The sequence below is a fragment of the Enhydra lutris genome, unplaced genomic scaffold (genome assembly GCF_002288905.1).
Source record: "Enhydra lutris kenyoni isolate GAN:26980312 unplaced genomic scaffold, ASM228890v2 scaffoldscaffold23, whole genome shotgun sequence".
NCBI classification, from domain to species: Eukaryota; Metazoa; Chordata; class Mammalia; order Carnivora; family Mustelidae; genus Enhydra; species Enhydra lutris.
In genome coordinates this window covers 29117151-29141459 of record NW_019154107.1, presented here as the reverse complement: position 1 = coordinate 29141459, position 24309 = coordinate 29117151, and the positions used below count along the sequence as shown (strand labels likewise).

Genomic DNA, 24309 nt, shown 5'->3' with positions numbered 1-24309 from the left:
CTGGTGGCCCCCGCTCGATTGTCCTTGACACTGACTGCGTCTATTCCTGCAGAACCCTCCTGGAGGAGAGGCAGAAACTCCACATGAAGCTGTAGTTTGGGACAAAGAAAGCTACGTCTCTTGTGATCTCTCTTACTTAACAAGACATCCCCCAAACTGTATCCCTTGGCTTCCCCGAGAGCGGGTCCCTAAGCCTCCATGAAAATTTACAACTACAAAGGGAAAGTAGCCAGCTTAACTTGTCCCTTCATTCGTGGCTTGAGGCACCAAGCTAGCCGCTGGGGCATACAGTGATAAACCAGACAGACATGGTCCCTGCCTCTATGAACTGTCCAGCCTAAAAGAATCCTCCCATCTGGCATTACTGGTTAATAAACATGGACTTTAACAGAGTTAGACAGACCTAGATCGTCAGCAGTGCCTGGACCATATCTACAACCTATTGCTAGACAGGAGGGGACATGGGATTTGAAGCACACATGCTTAATATCCTCTCCCTAGCCACAGAACTGTGCCCTTTGCCCTATTCGGCCTCTTCTGAGTAGGCTTTCTAAACTTCTGGAACCCCTGCATCAAGAGTGCTGCCTCCCTAAGGTGGGAAGCAGAACTCAGCCTAGCTCACACCTAGGCTCCGCCCAGCAGATGTTCCCCATCAAGACTTTGAGTCAGGAGAGAGACAAGTGAGGAGATGATTTTCCAATGGAATCCACACCTGGTGAAAATCATAAAGCATGACTAGAGACCCCACGTTCTCATAGGCAGTTACAGTAGATGTCCTAATGGCACAGTCCTGGGGTTCATCTCAGCAGTGCCTGTCCTTAGAGTAGGTGGGATCGCATCGAGCTCTAGCTGTCTAGCCCCCAAGCCAGATGCTGTCCCCTGCTGGAGATTTTCTGGAGCTCTACCCAATAACCATTAACAAAAATCCCTTTTCTTCTTTTTTTAAAAAGATTTTACTTATTTGAGAAAGAGCGAGAGCGTGCACGTGCATGCACAAGCGGGGTGAAGGGTAGAGGGAGAGCGGGAACCCTGACACAGGGCTCAATCCTGGGACTCTGGGATCAGGACACGGACCAAAGGCAGACACTCAACCAACGAAGCCACCAGGCACCCCCCAAATACCTTTTCTGCTTCAAGAAGCTAGAACAGTTTCTCTTGCTTGCAACTAAGACGTCTGATGGATAAAGAGAGGTCCCAAAACAAACAAGAAGCAGTCGATGTACCATTTCTCCTTGACACTGTCAGGGCTGGGGATCTGGATCTGAGAGCAAAGATGAGCAGAGTAGAGGACTGTAAGACTCATCTAGCTATTTATAAAGTCTCACCTGCCTGTTTATAAAGTTATTTATTCACATAAACTCTTTTTCTATTTTAAAAGCCATAGGTTGCCCGCTCCCCCCAAAAATAAAAAAAAATAATAAAAGTCATAGGTTCACCACCCCACTGGGGCCTGAACTCACTCACTCACCTACAGAGACCCTGGAGGACAAGCCTTACCGGTATGCATACTCCTGCATGTCACATACTGACCACAAGATGGCGAAAGAGATTATCACATCAAGCCAGCCTGTCTCCCTCCACACCATTTTTACACTGAAGAGAACATTTATTGAGCACCTACTGTATGTCAGGAACTGTTCCAAGAGCTCTAATGGGTTATCACTTAATCATCACAATCTTCCTATGAAATAGGTACCACTTCATATGTGAGGAAACGGAGACACGGACAGATCTGCTCACCTGTCTCTGGCTCATATTGACATATCGTTTCTCCATTATACCGTCCGAGATAGCATTTTCTATCCAATATACCATTTTCTATCATCTGTATCTAAATATCAATTTATCATCTAGACCTTGTTTTTATAAGATTTTCTTTTCAAGTAGGTCCTGTGCTCAAAGGGGGGCTTAAACTCCTAACCCCGAGATCAAGAGTCGCACAGTCCACTGTCTGAGCCAGCCAGGTGCCCCTCATCTCTATCTTTCAAGTTCAAGTTTTCTTCATTATAAAAGTAATACAAGTACATGGTAAAAATGGTAATGACTGGCAAAGAATTTTAAAGTCCTCTCTCCTCCCTGCCCATGATCCTAGTTCCACTGCCTGGGGATAACCACTGTTAGTTTCTTGGGTACCCACCCGTAAATTCTCATAGATATGAAAATTGGCTACTCTCGATATTGATAGAAAATGAATATGCAAGCATATTTTATACATATATTCTAGACACACACACACACACACACACACACAGAGCATCATATCCCACACAGTGTTCTACAGCATCAATCTTTGCTTAGCATTTCATCTTGGCCATCCAGATGCAGGCCAGGGCTGCTTTGGGCTGAGGAGCTCATTTATGGGCCCTGGATGCAACAGTGGCTGCACTCCCATGTGCAGGAAAGAGCAAGTAGGCCGCACTGGAGCCCCAGGTGACAGTGAGCTCTGGGGAGAAAGGCTGTTGATCAGCTGCAGGGAATGGGGACATGTGACCCAGGGTAAGGGAAGCCAGTGGGTGGTTCTCAGGCAGGTTGGCCCATACCTCTGGTGGATCTTGGCCTCTAGCCCTGGTCCTCAAGAAAATTCAGACTTGGATACAGCCAACACTCACAGGGCCTTTGGAACAACAGGCCTAGTTCTCGCCTTTGCACACTGCATTTTTTAAAAATCTCACTTAGTCGGTGTGGAATCCGTTTAAGGTAGGAATTCTCTCCATTTTACAAGCAAAAAGGCTGAGACTTAAACAGGAGCCGTGGTTTTAAGAAGTAGAACCAAGGGCCAAATCTGTTCTTTGATTCTCTTTCACAGCACTGTCCACACTGCACTTCAGCAAAGGCTGCTGGGGAGAGATTACCTTGTACACCAACACTATTCCTGGAGAACAGGCTTTGCAACACCTTGTACAACCCTGATCTTCCTCCCCCATCCTTTCCCTCGTCCATGCAGCTTCCCCCAGCACTGCGGGGCCAGGGACTGAGGAATCGCCAAGTCCAGAAACATCTCTGGGGCTGCGAAATGGCCCCTCAGAGGCCAGGTCCTGAGGAGCAGTCAGAGACCATGATAGGCCATCATCTCCACAGCTGAGCCTGCCCCCAGCCCCGTGCCAGGCTCCCCTCCCACCCCGGGTTCTGCCCCTCCCGAGAAGGACGAAGCCCCAGAGCCATTCTGGGGACAGGCCTGGACCTCAGATCCCGAGGGGCCAAGCTCCCAAGGCTGCTGGGTCCGAGGAGGCACGTCCCTTTGCCCATCTTATCGGCGCTCTGCGGAATCTGTGCCTGCCCCTCACCTCCTCCTCAGGCTCCCAAGGCCGTGGGCGGGGGGCGGGGGAGGGCATGAGGAAGATTTGGCAGTCAGCCTTCTGGCCCAGGGAACTCTGAGCAGCCCGGGGGCAGCGGGAGGGACAAGGCGCCACGAGGCTGAGCCTACTGCCCGCACCTCCCCTACAGCTGAGAAAGGGGAAGAAACCGCCCCAAGCCCCTTGAGGCTGGCAGAGCCCCAGGGCAGGGAGGGTGGGCAGCAGGTGGGAGTTGGGGAGGGGCGGGGGCGGAGAACAGCGTCGGTAGTGGAGCTGCTGGCAGGGTAGGGGCAGGCCTGGGTCTGGGGGCCTCGGAGAGCTCCTGCCCGCAGAGCTGCTGGCCCTTGGCCAAAGTGGCCACAGGTGCTGGTCCCAGGGAGTCAGGACAGAGCTGGAAAGGAGACAGCCAGTGTTCAAAGATCGAGAAGAGGGTGTTCTAGGAAGAGTCCATTCCCTGAGTCCTGGGATGGCTGGCCTTGGCCCGGTACACACGGCCTGGCTCGTGGGGCCGTGCTGGCTGAGTATACCCTAGCGGACTTCTGCTTGCTTAGCACTGGACATGGCCCTGCAGCCTGGCCCCTTCCTAAAAGGGAGGAGATGGTGCCTGGGCCTCCGGGGGTTAGTGTCAGGAATTGGTTGTCAAGAATTAGGAGCCCTGGGCTCCTGGGTGGCTCAGTCAGTTAAGCGTCTGCCTTCTGCTCAGGTCATGATCCCAGGGTCCTGGGATCAAGCCCCACATCAGGCTCCCTGCTCCACGGGGAGCCTGCTTCTCCCTCTCTCTCTCTCCCCCTGCTTGTGTTCCCTCTCTCGCTGTCTCTGTCAAATAAATAAATAAAATCGTAAAAAAAAATAATTAGGAGCCCTGAAGGAGGATAGGACGCCTGCTTGCCGTCAGGTTGCCTCTATGTTGGTTCTGCCAGGGTACAGGGAGAGTTAAATCCCCTTAGATAAAGTAGACAGACAGGGGGTGCCATATGTTCCATGCTCTGGGGTTTTGTACTACACACCACAGATGATGGTAGGAGGGGCAGAATGACACAAGCTAAGGACCCAGAGCTGCCCTGCTGCCCCACCTTCCTAAGCCAACTCTTGCTTCAATTCCCTGAAGCACCCCAGCATCCTTGCTGTAAATCCCTGCCCTTTAGGTCTGCAATGAAACCCTCAGATTGGTTTCCTGTGGTCATGAGGTACTTAGTTTAGGGCACCCTTCCCACCCAGCTGGCACTTCTCTCCTGTGCCCACATGACAGACATGGAAACGGAGTATGCTGTCCAGGCTGTACTAGATTTCCTTGCATCTAAATAACAATCCAGGACCAGGTGATCGACTGGGAAGGATAAATGTCTGAAGGAAGGACTGGAGTCAGTGCTAGGTCACCCTGATGGCCAAATAAGGGACCTCTGGCAAGGAGGAAGAGATCATTAGGAACATTTTGATAAGTGAATTTGCTATTCAAAGAAACAGCAAAACCAACATCATGGAAAAAAACAAAAATTTTACCATCAATATTTATTTTAGACAGGGAGAAGGAAGAGAGAGGTAGAGAAGGAGAGGGAGAAAGAGAGCACACACACAGAGGAGGGGCAAAGGGAGGGAAAGAGTCCTAGAGCAGACTCTTCGCTGAGCACAGAGTGTGGCCCTGGGCTCGATCCCACAACTCTGACATCACAACCTGAGCCAAAATCAACAGTCGGATGCTTAACCAACTGCACCACCCAGGTGCCCCATTGTACCATCAATTTTTTTTAAAGATTAGTTACTTGCCTGAGAGAGAGAGGAGGGAGAGAGAGCACACACACAAGCAGGGGGAGTCGCAGGCAGAGGGAGAAGCTCCCGCTGAGCAAGGAGCACAATGCGGGACCTAATCCCAGAATCCTAGGATCATGACCTGAGCTGAAGGCAGACGCTTAACTGATTGAGCCACCCAGGTGTCCCTACCATCAATTTTTTTATCATGAAATACATATGGTAAATGGGAAGGAGGGCATTCCATAATCTTTTCAAGGCTCAGAGCCTCTAAGGATCTTAATGTGACCCCGGCAGAATGTCTCCATTATCTGTTCATCAGGCCTGGTTGCACCTTGGCCAAGGAAAGGAAGCAGATAAGAGTTGTGGTTTTTCCCATTAGGGGTTCATGTGTACCCTTTGGAGCACAAGATGGCTCCAAAGTAAGTGACTATAAGCTTCTCTTTAAAAATACTTCTCAGGGCACCTGAGTGGCTCAGTTGGTTAGGCGACAGCCTTCAGATCAGGTCATGATCTTGGACTCCCTGGATCGAGTCCCACATTGGGCTCCCTTCTCAGCAGGCAGTCCGCTTCTCCCTCTGACCCTCCCCCCCCATGCTCTCTTTCTCTCCTTCTCTCATTCTTCCTCTCAAATAAATAAAATCAAAAAAATAAAAAATAAAAATACTTTTCTGGGGCACCTGGGTGGCTCAGTCAATTAAGTGTCCAACTCTTGATCTCAGCTCAGGTCTTGAGTGCAAGCCCTGCAATGGGCTCCACGCTGGGCATGGGGGCCTACTTAAAAAAATAAAAATAGGGGCGCCTGGGTGGCTCAGTGGGTTAATGCCTCTGCCTTCAGCTCGGGTCATGATCCTGGAGTCCTGGGATCGAGCCCCACATCGGCTATCTGATCAACGGGGAGCCTGCTTCCCTTCCTCTATCTCTGCCTGCCTCTCTGCCTACCTGTGATCTCTCTCTCTGTCAAATAAATAAATAAAATCTTAAAAAAAATAAAAAATAAAAAAAATAAAAATAAAACAAAAATCTTTTTCCAATCTAATAGCGGATCTTTATCATTTTAGAAAAACAGATACAGTCACCGTCAAAATTCAAAAACTGGGGTCCCTGGGTAGGCTCAGTCAGTTAAGCAACTGTCTTCAGCTCAGATCATGATCCTGGAGTCCTGGGATCCATTCCCACATCAGGCTCCCTGCTCAGTGGTGTCTTTCTCCTTCTCCCTCTGCCTCTCCCCATTGCTTGTGCTAATAAATAAAAAAAATCTTTTTTAAAAATTCAAAAATCATACAAAGGTATAAAAGGAAAAGTAGAAGTCCCCAGTCTGCTTTCTAATCTTACCTCTTCCACTTAGACAGAAATTCCTCCTTCAGTCCTCCAATATTAGCCTTCCCACATTACTGTGGAAAGGTATCCCTAGTCCTATCCAAGGCCACCTCCTCCGTTTGTGCCTGGATCCCATCCCTATGGCCTTATCAAGGTCTTCCATCCTCTCCGGTACCATTCTCACCAGCACACAAACATGCCTTAATTATCACTCAGGCGAAAAATAAGTCCCCCTCCTTGCCTCATGTCAGCCTCCTAGCTCAATTTCCATTTCCTTCTTCCTCACATCAAAACTCAAAATACATTTTAAGATTTTTATTTATTTACTTGGCAGACAGAGATCACAAGCAGGCAGAGAGGGAGGCAGAGAGAGAGAGGAGGAAGCAGGCTCCCCACTGAGCAGAGAGCCCGATGCGGGGCTCGATCCCAGGACCCTGAGATCATGACCTGAGCTGAAAGCAGAGGCTTTAACCCACTGAGCCTCCCGGGCGCCCCATCAAAATACATTTTCTATAATCACTATATCGATTTACTCATCTCCCATTTCAACTTAATCCTCTTATTCAGGCTTTCCTCCTCCTCCGAAAGTAGCTCTTATGAAGGTCTCTGCTGACATCCATCTCACCAGATTAACAGTTTCCTATACCTTTTTTGCATGACCTCTCACCATTTTAAATTGTTGACCGCTTATTATTTCTTTCAACAATTTATTTCCTTTAGATTTTCCTGATAACACATTCACCTAGTTTCTTCCTACATTTTGGTAGTCCTTTTTCTCAATCCTAAGTTCTTCCTTATGTAGAGGGCTCCAGGACTCTGCCTGTGGCTCTCTTCTCCATATATGATCTCTCCCTAGGTGAGTTCCTGTCGATCCACTATGACTTCTAATGCTTTCTACATTTCTAATGAATTTCAAATTTATACCTCTCTCCTAAATTCATTATATCCAAATGCCTTCTGACAACAAAACAATAGGCAGTAAGTAACCTCACATTTGACAGAGATAGGAAAACACATTTCCTGATTCTGCTAGCCTAAGCAGTCTACATAAAGATGGTTAGAAGTTGGAAAACCCCTTAAAGAAGAGTCTATGGAAAATACAATACCTAAGTTGTGGGTTATCAACTTAGTGGAGGCTGGTGTGAAAGAAATCGTCCCTACCCTGAGTTGAACAGGAGGTTATGTTACCCACCTCAATTAAAATCAATTGAATGGAGATCTGAAAGAGCCACTAAAAGACACCTAAAACATGTTAAGAAAGGAAGACTGGCATTTCACCGGCCATATGCTCTGAGCTATAGAAAATCAGAAACCCATTCTAGTGCTGCAGTGAGAATGGAGTGTGATGACCAAGTTTTTATAGAGCATAAAGTGTATCCCCTGGAGACTGATGCCTGGCTTTTGCCTGGAGAAATTTCAAAGAGAAAGGCTTGTAGAGCAGCAGCCTAGGACAGCGGGAGAAAAGTAACCGCAACATAGGAACCTGCTCTATTATCGCTTTCTGACATGGCAAGAATGAACTCGCTTCCTAAAGGTCAAGTGGATGCTGAGAAACATCACAGGAATTGAGCCACTGTCCAAGGGTCCTTGCCCTGTCAGGGCAAAGGGACCACAGCATTAAAATTAAGTACAGGGTAGAAACACTAAGTTAGGCAGCGTAGGTAACCTACATTCAACCAGGGAATACACATTCTTTTCAAACACGTATGGAATTTTTATAAAAATTGACCATATGCTGGGCCATAAAAATACAAAAAAATTTCAGACAATTGAAATATACAGCATAGATCCTCTGACAGAATAATTACACTGAAAAGATTATGTATTTAGTTGAATACACAGTTCTACTTCCATTATTTATTATTTATTTATTCCATTTATTAATCAATGTGCAAATCTTACACATTCTTCCTCACTGATTTTTGTCTGCTTACTCTGTTTTCTCCTTGTGTTCTGCCATTTTTTCCATTATGTTTTGAAGCGACATTAGGTTCATATTTAAAATTGTTAAATATTCCTGACAAATGGAATTTTTCTACATGAAATATCCTGTATTCTCTAGTAATGCTTATTTATCTGAAAGCTTATTTTAGCTATTTTGTGCAGATTATCTTCTGCCCATCCTTTTACTTTCAAATTCTCTGAATTTTTATGTTCTAGCCGTGTCTTTTTAAGATTTTATTTATTTGACAGAGAGAGAGCTCACAAGTTGGGCAAAGGCAGGCAAAGAGAGAGGGGGAAGCAGGCTCCCTGCTGAGCAGAGAGCCCCATGCAGGGCTCCATCCCAGGACCCTTAGATCATGACCTGAGCCGATGGCAGAGGCTTAAACCACTGAGCCACCCAGGCTTCCCTTAGCTGTGTCTCTTATGAACAGCTACATCAGCTATCTGTGCTGCACAACAAAAAGACAGAAAATGTTCAAATGTTTGTTTTTTTTAAGATTTTATTTATTTGACAGAGAGATCACAAATAGCCAGAGAGGCAGGCAGAGAGAGAGGGGGAAGCAGGCTCCCTGCTGAGTAAAGAGCCCGAAGCCGGGCTGGATCCCAGGACCCTGAAATCATGACCTGAGCCGAAGGCAGAGGTTTTACCCACTGAGCCACCCAGGCGCCCCTCAAATGTTTAAAAGTTAAGGAATACAATGAGAAGTAGTCCATAGTTCAAAGAAATCAGAATGAGAATTAGAAAATATTCTAAGTTAAATAACAAGTATAGTATATACCAAAACTCGTAAGATGAAGCTAAAGCTCTATTTAGGAAGAATGTTATAATTTAATATTTTTCAAAGATTTTATTTATTTGTAAGAGAGGAGACACAGCGAGAGAGGGAACACAGCAGAGGGAGTGGGAGAGGGAAAAGCAGAGCAGAGCAGGGAGCCTGATGCGGGGCTCGATTCCAGAACCCTAGGATCATGACCTGAGCCAAAGGCAGACACTTAACAACTGAGCCACCCAGGTGCCCCAAGAATGTTATAATTTAAAATGTACATTATAAAGGCTGAAAATCTGTAAGCTGAACATTTTTTCAAGGAATAAGAAGAAAAGAACAGCAAATTAAACAGAGAAAGAACAAAAATACTAAGTGTGAGAGACAAAGTTAATAAAATAAAGAACAAAAATAGAATAGGATCAGCACAGCCGAAGGATGGCTTATTTTGAAAAACCTAGTAATGCTGGTAAACGTCTGGTGAGACTGGTTAAGAACACAAGCGAGAAGGCACAAATTATCAGTGCTAAGAATTAAAATGGTAGTATCACTACAGATCCTGCAGACATTAAGAAAATAATGAGAGGATATCATGGACAGCTCTGTAATGAAAATTTGGACAACATGGACAAAGCCCTATAAAAATAAAAGCCAAACTAACCAAAGAATAGAAAATATTAAATCATTAATTTCAAACTTTCCTAAAAACCAGGTCCAGATAGCTTCACCAATAAATTCTATCAAACACTTAAGAAATCATCCCAAAGTTAGATGAACTCTACCAGAAAACAGAAAAAGAAGATACATACGTCCCTGTATTTCTGAAGCCAAAATAACCTTGATATCAAAGCCCAAGATGGAGTACATAAAGTATGGGCCAATCTCACTCATGAACAAAGATGTAAATATCCTGAACAAAACATTAGAGAGGGGAATCCGACAATACATAGAGAGGACACTATATCATGACTTAAATTGGGTTTATCTAGGAATCCACATTAACAGATTAATGAAAAAACCTCTTAAGATCACCTCAATCCATGTGGAATAAGTATATGATAACATTCAACAAATATTCATGGTAAATGCCCTTAGCAAACTAGGAATAAAAAGGAACTTCCTTAATCTAATAGGAGATATCTAATTTTTAAAAATCTATAGTATACATCATAGTGAAAATACTGAAAGAGAAATCAGGAATATACAAGGATGTCTACTATCATCGCTTTTATCCAACATTGTACTCAAAAGGATGTGGCCAATGTTGTAAAGTACAAGAACTACAAGGTAGAAAGATTCAAAAGGAGGAAAGAATACTGTTATTATCTGCATATGGTATGACTGTGTATGTAGAAAATCCAAAAGGACAAAGAGACACTATTAGAATAAGCTTAGCCAAGTTGCCAGACAAAATCATTACACAAAAATAAATAGCCTTCAGAGCAGCTGTAAACAACACAGAGTTTTTTAAAGATACCATTTATAATAATATCAGGTTCCTAGGAACAGATTTAACAGAAGATATGCATGACAACTTCAGAGCAAACTTTAAATCTTTATTGAGAGAATTTAAGCCAAATTATCAATATAACAAACTGTATGCGTGGCTTCAGCTTCTCTTCTTTTTAACTTATGACTGTCCATCACCTAAAACATAAATATAACAGTTGGGTACATCACTTAGCAGAACTTAGACAATAATAAAAGTACACGGAGGACACTACAGCTTTGGTTTTATAAGATGAAACTAAAACCAGAACCCTAACCAGGGGATAGACTTCTATGCAAATGTACATTTTCAGCATATAAGCACTAACTTTTTAAATGCATCACTCCTTTTGGTAGTATGAAGAAAAGATTTCTCAAACCCAGAACAGATTAAATTCCAAGAACTTATTTAAAGATAATTTTAAGTAGCGAGCAAAATATGCCAGTGATTTCAGTTAAAAGAAAATCAACCAAGTAGAAACTCCAAGAGCAAAACAAAACAAGTAAACCCAGTGTCATTCAAATTCATTCACTTGAAATAATCTCCTAATCATCCATTTCAGCTAAAATAATAATATCATACTTGGAACTGTTTTAACTACAGAGGACAAAGGACATTATTCCATTTGGTTTGTCTCTTGTGCAGAATTATTTCGTTGATCTAGCTCAATCTTTATATGGTCTATTTATAGAATGGTGGCCATCTTGTTCATTTGCATCTATTGTCCTGGTGTAAGCAGTCAACAGTACTCCCTTTAACTCTCAAGAGTGGCCTGGTTTAGATAATGATAATTACACGGTCACCCAAAAAAAAAAATTACAGATCACACTAATTATACAACACTACCATCATAGAGGACATTAAAATGTGAAGGAAAATATTACTTCTCATTGGTAGAGCTCACAGTTTAAAAAAAAATCAACAAACTAACCTATAAAAGCCAAAACAAAGAGATCCATATTATTTTTTGGTGTCTAAAAGATATAAAAAATAGTTATTTTTGAGAAATAGCTTAGGCAAATAAAAAGAAAATCAATACTACTGTGTTGTTTAGATATCCAATTGGTACTAGGCCATGTTAAATAATTTATATACTTTAAAAAGTAATTGACAGGGGCACCTGGGTGGCTCAGTGGGTTAAGCCACTGCCTTCGGCTCGGGTCATGATCTCAGGGTCCTGGGATCAAGCCCCACATCAGGCGCTCTGCTCAGCGGGGAGCCTGCTTCCCCCTGCCTCTCTGCCTACTTATGATCTCTCTCTCTTTCTCTCTGTCAAATAAATAAATAAAATCTTTAAAAAAAATAAAAATAAAAAAATAAAAAATAAAAAGTATTTGACAAACAATAAAAATAAAAAATAAAAAGTATTTGACAACTTGCATTGGGTTTCAAAGAACTTCTATTCCAAAGTAATACTTCCATATTTTATAATTCAACAACATGGCTTTGATATATTTTTTTTGCTCTGACACCATCTTTGAATCAAACATTTGATGTCTGAACTACCTTTCAAATAATCTTTATATTTGTGATTTATTACAAAGGTATGATAATATTGCAGGAAAAACCAACCCCGTGACTTGCATTCTTAATGGATAACTTACCTGCTTCTTGAACTTTAGCAAATGCCAGATCAGGTGTAGTCTTCCCTTTCACATCAGGGCCATCTCCATGCTCACCTCCAGTCTTTTCCAGACCCTTTTCCTTTTCCTGGCTTTCAGCTTCCAGTTCAGGTTCTTACATAAATAAACAGAATTATTAATGTAAGCAGTAAACCATAAATTAATCTTACTAAATACAGCTCTGTAGGTTAGTACTGCAAAAAATGTGATGTATAAAAATACATTGAGCATTAAAAAGTTTTCTGCTAGAAAGTGGAGTTGTCTTTCTCATACATTATCTCCTCTGTGAAGTGTTTCCTTTTCTAAAACTGTTTTAAGACAACTTAGTTGTCACCTTTGTAACCTATATACACTTCTATTATTATACTTACTAGATCAGCCATTTGTTTACATGAATTTCTGGCAAGATGGTGAGCTCAAGACAGAAATCATTCTCTCGTTTATATTTTTATCTTCAGCATCTAGTACATTACCTGCCACCAAGCAGGCCCCAAAAAATGACTGAAAAAGTCATTACCAATAGTAAGATTAGACAAACCCAAGCTGAGGAACGTTTTATAAAACAATCATTTTTGACTCCAAAAAATGTCAGTCATGAAAGACAAAGAAAGACTGAAGTATACTTCTAAGAAAAAGAGAGATGACAACTAAATACAATGGGTGGTTTTGGGTTGGATCCTGGATCAGGAAAAAATAATGGTATAAAAGATATTATTAAGCCAACTGACAAAACTGGGTTATTACTAGGCTAACAAACTACATATTAGATAAGGTTTTCTTAATGTTAAAGTTCCTAAATTTGATCATTGTACTGGGGTTATGTAAAAGAATATCCCCCTTTTTAAGGAAACAGATACTGAATTACCTTGAGAATAAAGGGTTATATTTGAAACTTATGCTCAGATGGCTTATATTTGAAATTTACTCTCAGATGGTTTAGCAATAATAATGTGTACTATTATCGAATGAAAAGGTGATATGTGGCACAGGTTAGCAATTAGTGAATCGACATAGAAGATATAAGAATACACTGTACTTTCGTACAACTTTTCTGTAAGTTTTAAATATTTTTAAAGTAAAAAGTTAAAAAGAAAAAGAGTATGTGACAACTAGGGGCACCTGGGTGGCTCAATCAATTGAGCATCCAACTCCTGGTTTCAGCTTGGGTCGTGATCTCAGGACTGTGGGATCAAGTCCCACATCATGCTCTGCACTCAGCAGGGAGTCTGCTTGAGATTCTCTCTTTCCCCCTTCTGCCCCTCTTCCCACTCACACACGCACCCCCCTCTCTCTAAAGTAAATCAATCTTAAAAAAATATATGTGACAACTAGATTATGGTTCAGGAAAACAAAAATGTTGAAGACTTCAACAGCAACTAGGAAAGGATTTCACATTTTTGTTTCTCTATGATTTCAAAAATTAGTCTAAGAGCTAATCAAAATATATCTAGGTTTGCTTAAATGTTTGATGCAATGACTTAAGCCCAGAAAACAGCATTCAAAAAAGGCCAAATTTAACTAGTGATATAGTATAAATTCTATCTAAATTTAATGTCGTTTCCCTTGGTTTGTTAATTTAGAGCCTTGGCAAGAATTCTATTCCCCAAGCATGCCAAATAATTTAAAATATGGGATGGTAAAGTGCTCAAAGAAGGAAAACTTATCAGAGAGGGGCTGCAACTATACCTTTCCCTTACCAAACAGGTTTCCAGCCAATTTTCAGGGAACCCTTTATCTATTTCTATTACTAATAGAGCCTAATAGATGAAATACAACATGTTTCTCCATCCCCTCGTCACCTTGAACCCCACATGCTCCTTCTTCTCTCTCTTGTCCAGGCTCAATATCTGGATCCTCAGTAGGTGGCTCCTTTTTTTGAGGTATTTTTTTACCTGGTTGCTTAGCCTTGGGGGAGGGTAGGTGCAAATAAAGAGTATTGATATTAATACTATCATGATAGAAGACACAAATATACATACTACATGGAAATAATTATAAATCTGAATCTTTCTTATGCTCTTCTCTGTAAGTATTCAGTAAAATTATTCTTTCTATATAGAAAATATTCTGAGAAAGGAATTATCTGCAAGGACCAATATTTCGGGAAACCTTTCTAATCTTTTCTGAGATGTGGTATTTGTTTATTAAAAAGTACAATAAGAAAGCCATAGAGAGAATTTCCAGCCCAATTTACATATCCGGGCAACAACAGAAAATAAGTCTTTTTGCTCAGTCTCTCTCATGGGATTAATTTTTCACCCATTTTCAACAAGGAAGTCCTTTAAACAACAGATCTATATTGGTTCAACAACTTTTTCAATGGCTTTTCATAAAAATTATTTCTGGCAATAGAAGGAAGATGTTAAAGCACTCACAACTCCAGGTTCATCCAGCTTAGAAGATTTTTTTCCATCTCCCTTTCCTCTAGATTTTGATCTTACTCGAGCACTCATATTTCTCACTGAAAGTAGAAAATCATAAACTGAAGATTGTAATAAAACAATAATTATACTGGACTATCTTCACAGCCAACTGCTGGTTATAAATTCTTTACATTTGTAGGGATTTCCAAAACAAAAAAAATTAGTTTTTATTAATTTTATTTAATTAACTTAATAATTTACTAAACTTATAAAAATCTTTTATTACTCTTTTAAAAAATTTAATAATTTATATTAATCTTGAATTCATAACCACTGCTTATTTTCCAATCGCATCAAATTAGGCTGTCTACAAAACCTCTGTTTCACAGAAATTTGGCAGACAGGGACCTTCAAGTACCTGAAAAAAGACATATGACTTTCCCAAAAAGATTGAGTTTCACAATTGGACTCCCCACTATGAGAGATTTTGTATTATATAGCCCTGTCCACCTCTCCACTACCGTTCCCAATTCTGTGCTCTGTCAGCAGTTTCAGGTGCCTCCAGAACTCAGATGCCTCCAATAGCACCCCTTAGACTCCCCATCTTCATCTGGCACCCTCCCCTCCACAGCCCATCATCTCCCCTTTCCCAGCCCCACCACCACAGGGGTCATGGGGGCCATACCTGTGAGGAGGATAACAACCTCAAAGAACTTGCTCCCCAGAGACCAGGAACCACACTGCCCCTACCCACCGAAAGGCAGCACCCTCCTCACACTCAAACTTGAACTCCTGGTTGGACTAATCTGCGGACCTACTGATTGAGTCTCAGTGAGAAAAAATCCACAAGACTGAACCTGCTAGGCTGAGCACCCAGAAGGCCTTGCACACGCCCCCACATCAACCACCACAACTCACTCACACTTACACTCCTGGGAGAATGATGGAGTCTCCGGGACAAAGAACCCAGACAGATAGACGCGACTGGCACAGCTCTGCACAAAAAACTTTTTGCACACGTCCCACACCAGTGGCTGATGGGAAGGCCTGTAGCACTGGGCATGCGCACTGCTATAGCACATGCCACGCGGTAAGGCTTTCCCTGCCCCCCACCCAGGGCCTCACCACAGCTAGACACTGCGCATGTGCACTGCAAGTGCCCTAGGGGAAGGACTCCCCTGCCCCCCCTCACGGAGGCCTCACCAAAAACTCCCGAATCTGCTCTCTATTGGCAGTTCCCGGTCCTGCCAAGACCCAGATACCTCAAATAATATCACCAAGATTTGCCCCATCTTTATCTGATCCCCGCTTCCTCACCCACCCACCATCCTCCCCCGCCTCAGAGCCCCCCAACAAAGACAAAACCCATGACAACTGCAAGACCCATGAAGAGAAACACGATTACCTCGGGAACCTCCTCCTCTGAGACAAGAAACTATACCACCCCGACCTGCCTGAAGCCCGCTGGTTCTTTCCTCACTCACTCACACTTACGCTCCTGGGAAAATGATCGAGTCTCCGGGAGAAAGAATCCAGACAGAAAGACGCGACTGGCGCAGCTCTGCACACGGGGCTTTTTGCGCACATCCCACACCAGTGGCTGATGGGAAGGCCTGCAGCACTGGGCATGCGCACTGCTACAGCACATGCCACGCGGTAAGGCTTTCCCCGCCCCCCACCCAGGGCTGCATCGAAAATTCCCAAATCTGCCCTCTTTCAGCTCCTGGTGCCTCCAAGACCCAGATATATCAAATGATGCCCCAAACTCCGCCCCATCTTCATATGGCCCCCTCCCCTCCACTTGTTCTCCACCGTGACAAAAGCCATGGTGGCTGCAAAGCCTATGAAAAGAATAAAGACCTCCAAGGCTTTCCGCCTCAGAGACCAGAACTACATGATCCTGACCCACCCAAAGCCCACTGGCTCCCTCCTCACAGTTGCATTTAAACTTCTACACAGACTGATCTGGAGACCTACCTGTTGAGTCTTAGACAGTGAGAAAGAAATCAGACGGTACAATGCGACCTGCACGGAACTTCACCAGGACCGCTTTGCACACGCCCTCACACCAGTGGCTGATGGGAAAGTGCTGGGCACTGGACATGCGCACTGCATCCTGCATGTGCTGCGCGGGCGGGGCTTTCCTCATCCCTTCATCCGGGAACCCACCATGGATTCCTGCATCTGCCCTTTGTCGGCAGTACGTGATACCTCTTGCACCCAGACACCTCAAATAACATCCCTCAAGACTCCCGCCAACTTCATCTGACCCCTTTGCAGCTCACCATCCTCCCTTGTCCTGGCCCCGCCACAACATGGGCCATGGCAGCCAGAGGACCTTTGAGGAGAAAGATGATGACCTGGAGGAACTTCCTTCTCAGAGACTACAGATCCCTCTGCCCCCATCCGAGTCTTGCTGGCTCCCCATCACACTCATGCATTCACCCTATTTGCTTTTACACTTGCAGAGAGACAGCAGAGAGCCTATGGGAGAATTAGAAAGGGAAAGAAAAATGGCATCTATCTTCCGTTGCCACCGAAACACAGCCTCTGCGGAGTCAACTTCACCAGCCAATCCCAAGCTTTGGAGGCATGTGTAATAACACCTGTGAGTATGGGCAGTGATGTGTGTGTCACATAGGCTGTGGATCCAGCCTTCCCCAACCAAGCAGACTCTGCCCTGCCTGGAACAGGGCATTGTTTCCGAATCCTGGAATACTTGTCCTTCCCTTCTCCACCCCCCAAATATGTCAGTGTGTCTAGGACTGTTCCCAGTCCTGCATTTCACCTGCCAATTGGCCCCCCAAATTTTCTCCTTGATGCAGCTGTCCCAGGGCCCTCAAGAGAATCTTAGGCTCCCCCAGAGATGTGTGAAAGCTTTTAGGCTCTGAAAGTGTGCAAAGCCATTTTAAGCATAAGAAGAATCCAGAAAATGTAAAGAAAAGTATTGCTAAATTCGAATATATGAGCTTTAAAACCTGTACATATCCTGTAACCCAGCACTTCTACTTCTAAAACTTTATGTTAGGGCATCTGGGTGGTTCAGTTGGTTACGCATCTGTCTTCCACTCAGGTCATGATCCTAGGGTCCTGGGATCAAGTCCCACATCGGGCTCCTGGCTCAGTGGGGAGTCTGTTTCTCTCTCTCTACCCCTCCCCCCTGCTCATGATCTATCTTTTTCACTCTCTCTTTCAAATAAATGAAAAAAATCTTTTAAAAATAATAAAACTTTATGTTAAGGAAACTGTCTTGGATGTGAATAAAGATTTAGATACATGGGTTTTCCAAAGGAGCTTAATTTATAAAAGAATGGTCATGGATTTGCTATATAACTAAACTGAGGCACATTCGAAAGTGGAATGTGGCCACCCATCAAAAACAATACTGACTAATGTCTGCTGTCATACTGGTGCTGCTTACATTGAGTTATTAACTTGAAACAGCTGGTTATGTAGCATTGTGTATGTGCCGCATGATCCCAAAAGGAGAGGATTTGGTAAAGTTCACTTCCTACTCCTCTCAGACAATAAATATAATTTGTTTTCCTGAAGCCAGCATGTTCCAGGGCTCCAAAGACACATGGTACTCCACAGGTAACACAGGAGGTAAAATGCAGTCCTCAGGATTGTAGGTCTCCTGCATCTGGTAAACCTCCAAAGGCTTCACCATGACCTGGGTGGTCTGGTCCTCCACCGTCAGGGAAAGAGGGAGGGGAGGGGAGGGGGAGGAGGACAGGCAGCCCACTGCTCCTGCTTTTGGCAAGCAAAGGTAGGTGGACACCTACAAGACAGAAAGGAATTTGCCCTGCCCTTGCCTATCTCCACCCCCCACCAAAAACCCTTTCTTTCTTTCATTCCCAAACTCTGCAGGTTGCCTTTAGAGAAGCACACATTCTTTGAGAGTTAGAAAGATCCCCTGTGGCAGAAGTAGGATTGCCACATCCCTCCCTCTCTGCCTTCCTCTCACCCTCCCCGTTTCATACAGACAAGATCTAGAGCCAATTTAGAGCCAAGGGTAAAGAATATATAATTTTTCCTTGATTTCACTAATTAGGGATTACCACTTTTAATATCTAATCAGGAGCTGTTCCTACAATTCAGATCTTCCTGTGTATGAAATAAAGATTTACTGAGAAGGATTGAGGTCTCATACTCTTTAATCAGCATAAACTGTGGGATCTGGCCTCAGTCTCATGTTTCTCCTCGGGTGAGCTGTTTTATTGGCTCTTAGTCATTTCCTGTTATCTCTTGGAAAGACTATCTGCTGCCCAGCTGTCTCCCTGACCTTGGTGCTTTGTCGGCAGCAGCTGCGCTCTCTGGGTAGGATCAAGTTTCTTCAGGACACTGGGAAGATGGGGTCTAGTCTGTGTGAGAGCTTAGAGTCTAAACTGAAGAAAAAAAAATCCAATTTGCCCTGTGCTTCAAGCCTTCCAAGTAACCTCATACTCGGACAACATCAGGGCCGAGCAACCACTCTGACCAAGGACAGTCAGGTACTCCCAAGACCTTGTTTGTATCATTGTGAAGATGGTAGATAGCATTCCATTTTATTTGTTTTATGGCACAAGTAAAATCTGCTCCTCACAAATAATTCAGTCACTAAGAATTGCTCAGTTCCACTCTCATGTCATTATTATTTAAATCCCAGCATGAGGTCACCTCATTCTGGGCAAAATTAACACCTGGAAGTAATAGTGTTGTTAGGACCACTGAGGGGAGCCAAAAGGCATCCCTTTCTGCCATTCCTGTCCCTCCCCTTCCTCACCATAGCCGAAGGAAAAGAGACTTTTTGTCCATCCATTTACTATTGTTGGAGGTGATAATCAAGAATAGGGACTAGTGGGACGCCTGGGTGGCTCAGTTGGTGAAGCAGCTGCCTTTGGCTCAGGTCATGATCCCAGCGTCCTGGGATCGAGTCCCACATCGGGCTCCTTGCTTGGCGGGGAGCCTGCTTCTCCCTCTGCCTCTGCTGCCACTCAGCCTGCCTGTGCTCTCTCTCTCTCTCTCTCTGGCAAATAAATAAATAAAATCTTTAAAAAAAAAAAAAAAGAATAGGGACTAGTGACTGTGCCCAGTCTGGAGTGGAACATGTATCAAGGTCCAACCCTAGTCCAAGGCCCAGGTGGTACATGGGCCAAAGGTAAGCCCTTTACAGACTGTCCAAAAAACCAGTGGGAGAAATGTGATATATGCTACCTGGGTCAGTTATGAGAAGGATGTATAGACACAAGGCCATGCCGAAGCCATGGTGAGGTGGCAGCTGTGACTGTACTGTGAGCAGGTAATGACCCAGCCTGTTTCCAATACCTGGAGGAGGGAAAGAGTAGGGTCACATACTAAAAATGTGTGCTTCAGAAAATTATGGAGGTGGGGAGTGCTCTGTTCTTCCCTGTCTCATCTTCTTCTTGCCTAGGTACTGCCCCTGTGGGTCTGCATATGGACCAGACCTGGGAGTTACTGCTCATAACCACCACCTTCATGTGTATTTGGGAGAAATCCCAACAGCTAGCCTTAGAGAGAGAGCAATAGAGGGTATAGCTAGGGTGTTATGGATTGTGTCTGTGTTGAGCCCCAACAGCTCGTATAACCCATCCCCAATCCTTTACATGAAGGAGAGGAAGCAGGTTAGAGGTTCATGAGAAACTCCTGACACTCTCAGTATCTCTCAATTAGTAATGCACTAAGCATTCTTTCCCAGCCATCTCCCTTTTGGGATTCATTCTAAAGGTATATTCATCCAAGTAGACCGCGGTATATACACAACAATTCTAAGAATGCAAAAACTGCCTGTGAGTTCAGTAATGTATTTGCTCATATGAGTTGCAGGAAAACTAGACAATGGAAATTTTGCAGCCATTGAAGAATTAGATAAATTAACATATATTGGTACATACTGATGTCCATTAAATAAGGTTAAATAATACCAAAAAGGCATAGAACACTATAGTATAATATTGTTTATTTTAAACAGATACATGTGCGTCTATGTGTGTGTTTTATGTTGATTATTCCTCATCTTTTTGCTATTATAAGAAAAATTAGAATGAACATCATATTCTTCTGCTGTAGCATGCTTTTCTCATATTAGAATGTATTCCTGGAAACTGAATTGCTGGATGAAAGGAAAGTGGGGGCTTTAAATGTTTTTAATTTGTCTTGCTAGATGACTCAAAGATAGGAGAAACCATTTCACACTCCAGCTTGTGTATAAAAAGACCCGTTTTCTTTTATTTTTAAAGATTTTATTTATGGGGCGCCTGGGTGGCTCAGCGGGCTAAGCCTCTGCCTTCGGCTCATGTCATGATCTCAGGGTCCTGGGATCGAGCCCCGCATCAGGCTCTCTGCTCGGCAGGGAGCCTGCTTCCCCTCTCCCTCTGCCTGTCTCTCTGCCTACTTGTGATCTCTCTCTCTCTCTCTCTTTCTCTTTCTCTGTCGAATAAATAAATAAAAATCTTCTACCCTTGTAATTGTTGGGTATAACATTAGTTCTTTTTCTGCTATTTTGATGGGAGAAAATGGTCCCGTGCTAATATCTGAATTTGCATTCTTGATAAATAATAAAGGTGAACATTATTACTCAAATAATTCATGCTCATAGTAAAAAAATACATGATGTCAGAAAGGGGAGAATTGAGAAACAACCCTGGGATTCCAGCATTCCTTAAAAACCTTTCTTCTGGGGCGCCTGGGTGGCTCAGTCAGTTAAGTATCCAACTCTTAATTTTGGCTCAGGTTGTGAACTCAAGATTATGAGATCAAGCCCCATGTCGGCTCCACACTGGGCGTGGAGCCTGCTTAAGATTGTCTCTCCCTTTCCCTCCACTTTTTCCCCTCTTCTCCTCCTCATTAAAAAAAAAAAAAATCCTCTCTTCTCTTTGTCATTTTAATGCATATATTTCCATATATATGTATGTATGTATGTGTATAGATAGATAGATAGATCTATCTATCTATATATGTCTTACACATTCATTCTAGATTATCATCCATGCTGCAGCAAACATCCTCATGAATCATTGCCTGCCTACTTCCTTAATGATTTGAAAAAAAATTCTATATGAAGAAATAGCAGCTTAAGAGTATTTACAACTTGCCTGACATCACACCCTCTGACAAGGTATTCCAGGAATTAAACCTGTCTGATCCCACTGCCTTTGGTTGTTTCTTTACATTGTGTTGCATCGTGGATCAAGTTCCCTTGAACCCTTTAGCTCAAGGAGAAGTTTAGCAACCCCATGACCATCATCCACAAGAGGTGATGTGGTGTTAAGTACCATATGTGCTGGAAGCAGCACTGGCACGAGGAACATCATGAGCTAAGTCATAGATGTTGGTAGGTCATAACATGCTTGGAAACTGCAGAGACCACTGGCTAGAGATTCGGGCTATGGGTGAGAGGGGGATCTTTTCTTTTGTGTCCTTGACCAACAGCAGAGTACAGTAAGGGCATGAATAGATTGAGAATATAAATATTCTGTGGGTAATTTTTTTAAATCAACTGCATGCTAATCATGAAGGAAGTTTTCCTGATTGCAAAGGAGAGTTCCTATAATCTGATTGACAAAGCATGTCATTTTAAACTTTGACTCCAACAATCTATAAACTCCAGATACTACTCATGCACATTTAGTTGTCATACACACATTCACATGTATTCAGATAGCTATTACTTAGTGTTGGCATTTTGGGGTGGTTCACTGGAAGCAATGGAGAGGATCATAGGAAGGTTTTATCCCTCTTGGCAGCTCCATCACCTGGAGAAAATGCCCCCTTCTTCTCTCCTCCTTATACAGAAGCTTCCAGAGTTCCTTTTCTGTGCCAACCAATCCCCAATTTATAATTGTGCTTTCAGTCTTCATTGATGGTGTTCAGGCTTCTCACCTGTACTCATCCAGCTTTGGACTTTTCTCTCTTGGTTGAGTTTCTACTTATGTACATATTTCTTGGTAGTTAGACAACTGGTGAAGTTACCTTCGTCATGCTGGCCTTTGCTGGCTCTTATGCCTTTATATGCCTTTGCCAAAAATCAGTTGTCATATGTGCATGGATTTATTTCTGGACTCTCTGCTTTGTTCCATTTATCTACCTTTATGTCAGCACCATACTATTGTGATATAGTTTTATAATAATTCTTGAAATCTTATTCTAGTTAATATAGGTCCTTTGCATTTCCATATGAATTTCAGAATCAGCTTGTTAATTTCTACAAAAAGTACTATTAGGATTTTGATTGAGAATGTGTTAAATTCATAGATTAATTTGGGGAGAACTGACACCTTAACCATTTGGAGTCTTCAGACCCATGAACAAGATATACCTGTCTATATACTTAAGTCTTGATTTCTCTCAGTGGTGTTTTGTAGTTTTCAGTGTAATATCTATCACTTCTTTTGTCAGATTTATCCCTATGTATTTCATATGTTTTATGGTGTTGTAAATTGTATTGGATTTTATTTCAATTTTTTATTCTTGCTAGTATATGGAAATAAAACTGATTTCTTTCCATTGACCTCAAATCCTGCAACTTTGTTAGACTCACTTGTTGATTTTAGTAGCTTTTAATTAGATTCTATCACATTTTCTGGGTGCCTGGGTGACTCAGTCAGTTAAGCATCTGCCTTCGGCTCAGATCATGATCCCAGGATCCTGGGATCAAGTCCTGCATCAGGCTCCCTCCTCAGTGGGGAGCCTGTTTCTCCCTCTGGCTGACACTCTGTCTCTCTCTTTCTCTCTGACAAATAAATCAATAACATATTTTTTTAAATTAAAAAAATAAACTGTTAAAATAGATTCCATCACATTTTTTATGAAAATGATCATGTCATCTGTGAATAGATAATTTTACTTATTCATTTCCAATCTGTATGCATTTTATTTCCTTATTTTACCTGATTATACTACCTAGAACTTTGAGTACAATATTGAATACAGGTGGTGAGAGTGTACATCTTTGTCTTGTTCCTGATATTAGGGCAAAAGCGTTCAATATTCTGCGTCTGTTAAAACAATCATATGGGCTTTTCTCTTTTGGTTTATTACTATGGTGAATTTCATTGATCGATTTTCAAATATTAAACTAGCCCTGTATTATTGAGATAAATTCCATTCAGTCATGATGTATTATCTTTTCACCATATTGTTGGGTTTAATATATTAAAATCTTGCATAGAATTTTTGTATCTATATTTATGAGGCATATTGATATGTAGTTTTCTATTATCTTTATCTGGTTTTGGTATCAAGGAAATTCTGGCCTCATAGAATGAGCAGAAAAGTATTCTTTCCTCTTCAATATTTTGGAAGAGCTTGTATAGAATTACTATTATTTATTTCTCAAATATTTGTTATACTTCTCCAGTGATGCCATTTGGGCTTGGAGTTTTCTTTGTGAGAACATTTTTTCACTAAAATTGCAATTGCTTTAATATATGAAGGAATATTCAGGTTATCTATTTCTTCCTAAGTGAGTCTTGGTGTTCTGCATCTTTCAAATTGTCTATTGTATCCTTGCTGATTTTCTGCCTATATGTTCTATCAATTATTAAGAAAAAGATATTAAGACACCTTGGTGGCTCAGTTGGCTATCTGCCTTCAGCTCAGGTCATGATCCCAGGGTCCTGGGATTGAGCCCCATAGTGGGCTCCCTGCTCAGTGCAGAGCCTACATCTCCCTCTCCCTCCACCTGCCACTCCACCTGCTTGTGCATGCTCACTGTCAGATAAATAAATAAAATCTTCAAAAAATAATGAAATAAAATGGGCTTTGTGT

At 42.6% G+C, this 24309-nt stretch overlaps 1 protein-coding gene across 1 annotated transcript in view; it reads right to left on the bottom strand.

The window, feature by feature from the left end:
- LOC111150481 (PAGE family member 4) overlaps window positions 1–14631 on the bottom strand; it is a 14745-nt gene extending 114 nt beyond the window's left edge. Inside the window, exons 1-4 of the mRNA XM_022507950.1 lie at window positions 14548–14631; window positions 13978–14083; window positions 12161–12292; window positions 1498–1525 (exon numbers count right to left, since the gene is read on the bottom strand). Coding sequence (XP_022363658.1) covers window positions 1498–1525; window positions 12161–12292; window positions 13978–14083; window positions 14548–14631 — 350 coding nt within the window. The remainder of the gene's footprint in view (window positions 1–1497; window positions 1526–12160; window positions 12293–13977; window positions 14084–14547) is intronic.
- Between the last annotated feature and the right edge of the window lie 9678 nt (window positions 14632–24309).